Consider the following 8413-nt stretch of genomic DNA (forward strand, 5'->3'; position numbering starts at 1 on the left):
GAGAATTAAGCTTCCCATCCTACTTCCTTGTTGATTTAAAGATAGAAAGCCTGAGGCCTTTAACCCAAATGCAATTACCCAGTGCCCCTTGAACTTGCCTTTTGACCATGCAATTCATCCCCACAAACAAGTTGAAAACAAATGAGTCTTCCCAAGTGTTGGAATCTTCTATATCAATAGCTAATTTTTGAAATGTGGAGCTAATGCTTGTACCATGTCAAAGACAATGTGTGATAAAAGCATATGATCTACTTTTTTTTATATGATCTACTTTTTAAACATTATTTTTTTCTGTCTCTCTCTCCTCCAAAATCTTACTCTTTGAAAAATACGTAACTATAAACTGAATATATCTAAGTGAGCTATACACCGTCAGAGACTTAGAGCTGCATCAGTATTTGTGTGTGTCCTTTATAAAGAGTCACAACATAAACTTAACCTCTCCAGTTCCTTGGTACTTAACCTATACCTCCCCATCATTTTGAGAGAGACGATGAGGAGGGAGCAGAGCAAGGCAGACATCAAACCCATTTATTCTGAATCTTAAATTATGAGTTTTATCATCAATATTTTGGTTACATTGTTACACAAAGGACAGATTAACATCCAGTTTGAGGTCACATCTTTGATTGCTTTGGGATTAGTGACATTTCCTTGGCACACAAATACTGTACCTGGTCTCTCAGTTGCAGCTTAATAGTGTTGTTGCACGAGATGCCAACAAAGCAGGGTTTAAAAACCACTCCCGGGGTACAGCAGCCAGTGCCTGTAACTACCGTGACTCCTAGTCCAGGTGGCTTCTGGCCAGGTGTTCATCCACAGAGTGTCAATACATCCCTCTCCCTGACAGATCAAAGGGAGATCTCCAGGAAGAGGCAGCGGTCCTGTGTCTTTGAAGCATCTGATAATGTGTGGCCACTCAGAGGCAGGTCTAACTGACCACTGAGACATATCCAGAGGAAAAGCAAACAGGAGATTCGGCCACTTCAGCTCCACCTTTGTTAAGAGATTCATGACCAATGAGGAATGCAAAGCTACTAAAGGATCCCACAGTATAAATTAAAAATAGAATAAAATAAAATAATAAAATCCAGGCTGCAAGTGTGAGAGAGTCCAGGGAAGAATATGCAAAATGGTCTATTTGCTGTCCTTACTTTGAGAGACCTTTTTTTCCTGGTTTCCTCTCATCCAAAACAAAGTATGCAGATTTTGTTTTGTTTTGCTTATCTCATACAAGGACTGAATGCAAGTTTTTTTCTCTCCACGACCCCAGCATGAAAACTACATAGGTTTGAGGAGGGAAACCTGAGGAAGGAAAGGGAAGCTTCCAGAGGAGAAAAGAAAACCACTGACAGTACAGAACAGAAGCTTCAGTCCAATCGTGCAAAATTTGCTTCTCAGGATAAAGCACTTTTTGACAGGTTCCCAATGCCCGGATCCCTCCCAGTCCCCCCAGAACCCCAGGGAAAAGCTACAGAATGAAAATGAAGCCATTCTTTTTTTTTTTTTTTTAAGGCTACACACACACACACAGAACACAGGCCAAAGACTGTCTGGTGGGTGGTTCTTTGCTGGGCCCTTGCTTTAAGCCCCGACTGCAGCGTGCAATCCATCTGAGGGTCAGTAGCGTCTACGTCATCAGGACAAGGATACAACGTACAAACAGAAGAAGGTAAGTCAATGGTTCCAACAACAAAATCCAATATTGACTTTACAATCACAGGTACAAATTGCTCAAATCGATAATTTCATTTCTCCTTAAGACCATGTCGTCTAAAACTAATTAGAGGCCAGGTTCCCGAGGAATTGTCAAGGGTCAAAGAGAATACTGGATCTTTAGAAGAAAATCATTCTTCTGATGGAGCTGGGCCCAAGCCATCCTTCCCAGACAAGTTCAAGGTGTTCCAGAAGGCAGATCCCTGGGTCCTGATCACAACCTTCCTGCCGCCCCGGTGACTCCAAGTCTATAGAGGAAACACCAAGAAGCCCGAGAATGTGGAGTATTTCCAGCCGCCCATGAGGTTGCCTCGCTCCAGTTTGAGGTGGACTTTGTCTTCTCTTTCCATGAGCAGCAGAACACCATTGCTGGCCGCTTCCCTGGTAACATCCTGGTCTCCTGCAAATGCGGAGATCACCGGGTAGCCGTTCTGCATTAAACTGACCTATAAGGCAGGGAGGAAGGCTCAGCAATTAGAGAGCACCTCGGCCCACATCCTGCTTGCTTCTCCCCTAAAGCTTGTCACCCCCATCTAACTGTTGAAGCCCACACACCTGGAAGCTGAGAGTGCAGTCTTCCACCTGGCTCAGAGTCCACCCCTGTTTACCAGTTCTTCAAGGGCTCAGCTCTCCACCCTACCCACCTGGATTGTTTGTCTGTTGTACACTTTGACCACGTGGAAGCTGAAGCTGTAAATTCCCTTCCTTGGTGCTACAAATATACTGGAGGCAAGGTCAAAGTGGTTGCCAATGTTTACTAAAACCTGGAAAAGAAGAGGGAACAGCAGACTCAGTGCCCACAGTCATGTCCCTTCTCAGCTTGTGTTTTCTCCACTCTTCTGAGTGATTCCCCAAGTTAGCTGGCTCACTGGTATCGAGAGCAGGTACCACCAAATCAACAGTGTCATCCAAACAATGTGTGACACATCCAGTACCAAAAAAATGATAATAATAAAACAATAATAATAACAATAATAATAATAAATTCAATGGCAGAAATGTATTCAAAAAGTACTCTCATGGTTTCTAATTAATAAGGACTTTGGAAGTATATTTCAATTATACATTGAAACAGTAGATAAAGGCTTTGTATGATTACGTACAGGGTATGAAGAATGTGATGAGAGACAATAAGGTCAAGAAAAAACTTGTAAATCCAACACTGTTCTTTTCTTTTCTTTGTTTTTATTTTTCTTTCTTTGTTTTTTTTGTTTTGTTTTGTTTTTGTTTTTGTTTTTGAGGGTTGGCGCCTAGGGTGTTCAGTCTAATGTTCTGTTTCATATTAAAACTTCATGTGGAACGAAGAGAGAAGAGGTGATGAAAGAGCAGACCAGTCTATTCCACGCATTCACTGAGTAGGATGAAGCTGTGCTCTAACTCCCTGGAGGGGACGGCCTCTGTGTGGTTTCCCTGTCCAGTGAGCCCCAACCTCCAGCAATATAGAGCAGGTCCTTAAATGATGAGTTTTGTCAGCAAGCACTGGATGCCCTGTTCAAATCCAGTCTTCCTAAGCAGTGCCTGCTTCGTTGGCTTAGTGAGGGATCGTGTAAAAACAATTGAGAAAAGAGCTCTCAACTGTAGCTTGGACACTCCTACTCCAACCTAAGGGAATTCCACAGCAGGTGAGAATAACGGCAAGCTTAGCTATCAGCAGAGGACTGGGTAGCTCTGCTGGTAGTTTTCCAAAATACAATAAGAAAAGGAGCAGAATGTGAAGGAAATCAGGCTCCCTGCCTCACTACCCTTCTGTTCAAAATAGAATCTGGATACTTTGTCTGCACCCTGTTCCCTTCTCTCCTCCTGAAAAATTCCAACTCTGTTAAAATGACAAAATGACCTGCTTGTGTTCTATGTGTCCTAAATAAACAGCAAGCTACACTGAAACCCTGGAGTGCCTTCTACCTGACCAGAACACAAGCATCAGCTCCTCTGCCTTTTACACAGTTGTACAGATGAACCCCAGAGCGAAGCGCTGCCAGCCACCACTGCAGGCATGGCCTGGGAACACTGCATCCTCGTGGTGCTGTGAACACGCCTCCGCCCACGAGGGCAGGTGTCCCCAGGCACAGCGGGCTCCACTGCGGAGGACACCTCTGCTGTCTGCTCAGGGTCCCCACGGTGCTTCACTGGAGAATGACGCATTCCCTTGCTTGCCCTCCGAGCTGTGCTGCCTCCCCTCTCCATCTCATCTCCTCAATGTGGATTTTAAAGTCATGAAACAGGTAAGTCCAAGGCTGCATTTAGATGAGAAGACACCCAGCCAAGCCCCTGAGCAGACGGCCTCCCTCAGTTACAACCTAACAGGCGCCAGGAAGCTACCTCATCTATAAAGCAAAATTCCTAGTACTACTGGCCCTATATCAGAATTTTCCTGACAACCCTGCAAATCAGTGGTTCTGAAAAGGCTGAGAATTTTGTAGGGCACCATAACTGTAAAACAACAATAGTAAATTAACACTGGACAAAGAAGGATATGAACTATATATGGTCATGGCATGCTGTCTTACCTGGCTGGACATGATGAAATGAAGTATTTTGTATTAAAACAACTTTCTTAAAACCCTTAAATGCTTGAGTTTTTAAAATGAAAAGAACAGCCTAAAAAGAATTCAAGAGTGTGCGTTGGCTATCCATAGGTTTAAAATCCGGTTCCGGGACAGGGACAGCCAATGGTGAGGAGCTCCACCTGTGTCCAGAGAAGCTTCACAGCTATGTTTTACACAAAGGCCCTGGGCAGGAGCATTAGTTGATTAGAGAAAGCATGAAAACGCCATCACCGTCTCAGTTTCTGAAGACTAGATGAGAGAGTACACCTAAAGGTAGCCACCCAGAGAAACATTTACATAGCCATCTCCCCAGTTCCTGGCTGCTTAGCCCTCAGGCCAGACACTAAGTGGCTTAAAGCCACTGACGTCACAGGCCTTTGTCTCCTTAAGTTTTCATAGCCATCCTGTGCCTTTATATTTGAATATCCCGTATTCACGCTATTGCCTGGACTCCCCAGAACGGGTACACGGCCACTTTAGACTGGCATATATTCAGAGAAGCATTTCTGCTGTTGGCCACACTCTTTCCCACTTATTTTTTGTTGAAAATTAACCTTTATGTCACTGAATTCCAAACATAAGCGGTAGGTCCAGCCTTTGTCGGATCCCTTTTTTGGAAGAGGAACCTTACTAAATTGAGCATCTTTTAGAGGAGCCCTCACCCCTGGTGTCTGAAGATGGTTCACCACAAACTCTGCCTTGCCCCCAGCAAAAGGAAAAGAGCAATTTCAGAGAAATGTATTTCATGTTTTAGCTTTACCAAACCCTTGGAGATCTGGGGAGCCTTACAGGACTCCCAGTAATCCGCACTGGGAGAGCTGATATTTAATGATAAAACTCTGCAGCGCGCTCCAGGGCGACTCCAGGAACGCACAGTAGTGAAAAGAGCAACGTAAGGGCAAGGCAGAGGTAGGCACACCAGCCCGCGCTCCTCCCGGAAATGTGGGAGCGCCGGCCAACTGTGCACCAGCCTTCTCCTCGTCGGCGGGTGGGCGGGTTAGCGGCTGACCTGGTCGAAGTAGATGGTCATGGTGCGGTTGCTCATCTCTGAGGGCTCGTGGTTGGTGCTCCGAGTAGCGGAGAAGGCCACCTTGGCACTGCCTGAGCGCACGGAAATGCCCAGGGAAGAGGTGACGGCGCCGTCACCGGACGGGCTGGAATCGCACACCACCAGGCACTTGCCTTCCAGCACGATGGGCTCCGTGTCGTTCTGAGCCTTTACCGGGCAGCAGGCGGGCAGCAGCAGCAGCAACAGGGCCAGCGCCGCCCCCAGGCTGGAGCCAAAGTCGGCCGGCTCGCGCAGCGCCCCCCGGCGCCCGGGCATGCTCGGCGGCGGCCCTTGGGGGCCCCGGCCAGGCGCGGGCATCTGGGCTCCGGGGCGCCCCGCAGACGCCAAGGCCGGCAGGAGCCGGAGGGGTGCCTGGGTGCGCCCAGGAACACGCAGGACTGAAGTAGTACCTTCTCTGGGCTGGGTTCCCACCTCAGATTGTCAAAGCCAAAGGATTCTCAGAAGGAAGGCACCAGCGGACCTGTCAGAGCAAAGAACCCAGACCCTTAGGCAGGCGGGTGGGGCGGGGACTGCCCGGGGCGCCCGGGTCCTGCGCAATGGCCAGCCCGGGGTCCCCCAAAGCTATCCTCATTCCAGATGGGAGAAAGCTCTGGCGCACTGCTCAGCTCTCCTAGCTTGTTCTTGGAAGGTGAGAGCCTGGGCTGTGATTCTACAGGACCTTGTAAAAAGGGTTGGGGACCTACAAGACGGTTTTAGTACCTTCCGCTGCCTACTCAGACCAAGACCTCTAGAGGAATTAAAAGCAGTCAAGGCAAAACCATCAACAACAAAAAAGAGGCTTTATCAGCTTTGTTTCAGTGGCTTTCTGGATAACCATGGGAAGAAACCCTTCCTCTCCCTGCTTTTCCCTTTATCCCATATTTTCCTGTCCAGGAAGTAATTCTTAAGCAGGCCATTTCGAATAAAAAGGATCCCCCTCCCCCAAGAACAAACCCCGAAAAGCTCCTTGGGTGGGTGAGATTAAGAAAAAGGAAAGAACAGAAGCGGAGGGAGGCGGGATGGGAGTGGGTGAGGAGCGAAATTCTAAGACCCACTTCCAGCGTCCCCACAGTCCAGGGCTAGTACCCGGGAGAGCTGGAGTCCTCCGTCTGGCAAAGGCTGACTTCAGCATCACGGCCCCGATTTTACTCATTTGCAGGCGTTTGTCTCTGCACCCGACTCCCCTCTCCTCTAGCTCTCCGCTAACTTAGGCGGGTTGGCACTTTTACCTGGTCCTCTCTTCTGCTAAACCGGAGAGGCCATTTGGAACACGCAGCCCAGGAACACAAACAAACAAACCAACAACCTTCCCCTGGCCGCCCGCGCTCTCCGAACTACTCTCCCCGCGTTCTTTCTAAGAAAACAGAAGTTGGCTTCCAATAAACAGCCCGTCTAAACCTCCCACACAAAGGGTAACGGACCCCTCCCCAGCCCAGCCCCAGCTCCACCACCGACCCTCCTGTCTGTCGGGAACCCCAGCCTTCGCTTTTCTCGGAGTCCCGTTGAAGCAAAAAGGCAGCTAGCGAGCAGACCCCAGGGGTCAGGGGTCGGGTGGGTTACCTGGAACGTCCATGACGGGCGAGCACCGACCTCCGCGAAGTTCTTCTGCGGAAAGAAGATGAGGCAGCAGGAGCTGGCGGGAGGAGGACACCTCGGAGCACGACCCTTCTCCCGGCGCCTGGCCAATAACGGCTGCGCCCCGCCCCGCCGCCTCTCCGCGGTCCGCTCCGGCTCGGCGACTCACCACGCCCCGGCCCCGCGCGCGCGGGGATCCGGCCGCACACGGCGCTCCACGCTGCTCCGCGCCCCGCCGTGCCGGGAGCCGAGCCCTTCCCGCTCGGGCCCGGGGTGCTCCGCAGCCCGCGCCCTCCCCAGCACCACCTCCCGTCCCCGCCTCCGCCCCGCACTCCAGAGGACTCGGCCCGGGCTGCCAGCCGCCGGCTCCCGCGTCCTGGAATCCACAGCCCCTTCCCCGCGACCCCCACGCGCCCTGCCGCGCTCAGGTCGGCTCTCACCTGGACGCCCAGCGCAGTCCTCCTCGGAGCCTTCTTAACACTAGGCGCCCTCGGAAGCACCGGCCCCGTTTCTTCTCCCAGAGTCTTTTTCCTTTCCAAATTCCCTCCAAGTCTTAATCTTGAACGGAGTGGCCACTTTCATAATTAAAAAGGTAGAGGGGACACTTAAAAAAAAAAAGAAAAAGTGTGTGTGTGTGTGTGTTTTAAAGGAAGGAAAAACCTTGGTAATTTAATGATTACTGTGATTCCAAAATCTCTCGTTAGCGAAGCGTCAGCGTTTGGTAGAAATTAAAGAGGCTCGTCCCGCCTGGGTTTATGTGTCTGCGGTTCTGAACCCCGGGGCTGGCGGAGCGCGCGGGCACCGCGCGAGATTATTAAAACGCAGTCTCTGGGCTCTAAAGACCGGGGAGACTCGCGGGTTCCGAGCTGCGGCGAGAGGCCAGGATGCGCAAGCACGGACGAGGGGCGCCACCTACGGGCGCCGGGGCGTCCGCGCCACCGGCTGCGAACGAGCCTACTCAGTGCGGGGGAGTGCCGGGGACAAGGTGAGGCTTGAGTTTTTTGGTTTTCCTTCTTCACCACAGCCCCTAAAATAGCGCCGGTGCCTGAAATAAAAATAAATAAATAAATAAAAATAAAAATCAAAGAGGTTCTCTTTCAATGTCCGTTCGCCTCGCAATTCTCCGCAGGCAGCAGGCAGGCTTGTGTTTACAGCTTTTACCCCTCTAACTTTCCAAAGGGACGTGTGCTCCTGTAGCGGTTGTCTGTGGGATGTACTTCCCGCACAGCCTTTGCACAGACCTTTGGGATGGGTAGTCCATAACGACACTGAACAAAGGCAAGATAGCTTTTGAATAGGGACTCTCGAACCTGATTTTTAGAAGCGTTATTACAGTGATTTTGCTCTCTTGTGGATAATATGCCTTTCTGATAGGCTGATGGAAAAAAATCAGCTCTTGTGTAGTTCATTAGAGCATGGCACATTCCTGTCTTTTCCCCCCAGACATCTTCACACCTATCTGTCTTCCCTTTGAAGATTCCAGTCGTTCTGCTTCCGCCTGATGAGACGTGTCCTCTCACATAAGAGA

At 49.9% G+C, this 8413-nt stretch overlaps 1 protein-coding gene across 3 annotated transcripts; it reads right to left on the reverse strand.

Annotated features, from left to right (window-relative positions):
- Nucleotides 1-511: 511 nt before the first annotated feature.
- Cbln2 (cerebellin 2 precursor) lies at nucleotides 512-8032 on the reverse strand. Of its 3 annotated transcripts, XM_021663088.2 has the most exons (5): nucleotides 7326-8032; nucleotides 6871-6915; nucleotides 5272-5791; nucleotides 2361-2480; nucleotides 512-2162 (listed from the first exon to the last, which is right to left on the reverse strand). In XM_021663088.2, the coding sequence occupies exons 3-5, from the start codon at nucleotides 5626-5628 to the stop codon at nucleotides 1965-1967; spliced, it is 675 nt and encodes a 224-aa protein (XP_021518763.1). In that variant the 5' UTR covers nucleotides 5629-5791; nucleotides 6871-6915; nucleotides 7326-8032; the 3' UTR covers nucleotides 512-1964. The 3 variants fall into 3 exon arrangements, with proteins under 3 accessions (XP_021518763.1, XP_021518764.1, XP_060232942.1); XM_021663089.2 differs by lacking the exon at nucleotides 7326-8032 and having other exon boundaries at nucleotides 6871-7117; XM_060376959.1 differs by lacking the exons at nucleotides 6871-6915; nucleotides 7326-8032 and adding an exon at nucleotides 6397-6416.
- Nucleotides 8033-8413: the final 381 nt, after the last annotated feature.

Source organism: Meriones unguiculatus, chromosome 2 (assembly GCF_030254825.1).
Source record: "Meriones unguiculatus strain TT.TT164.6M chromosome 2, Bangor_MerUng_6.1, whole genome shotgun sequence".
NCBI classification, from domain to species: domain Eukaryota; kingdom Metazoa; phylum Chordata; class Mammalia; order Rodentia; family Muridae; genus Meriones; species Meriones unguiculatus.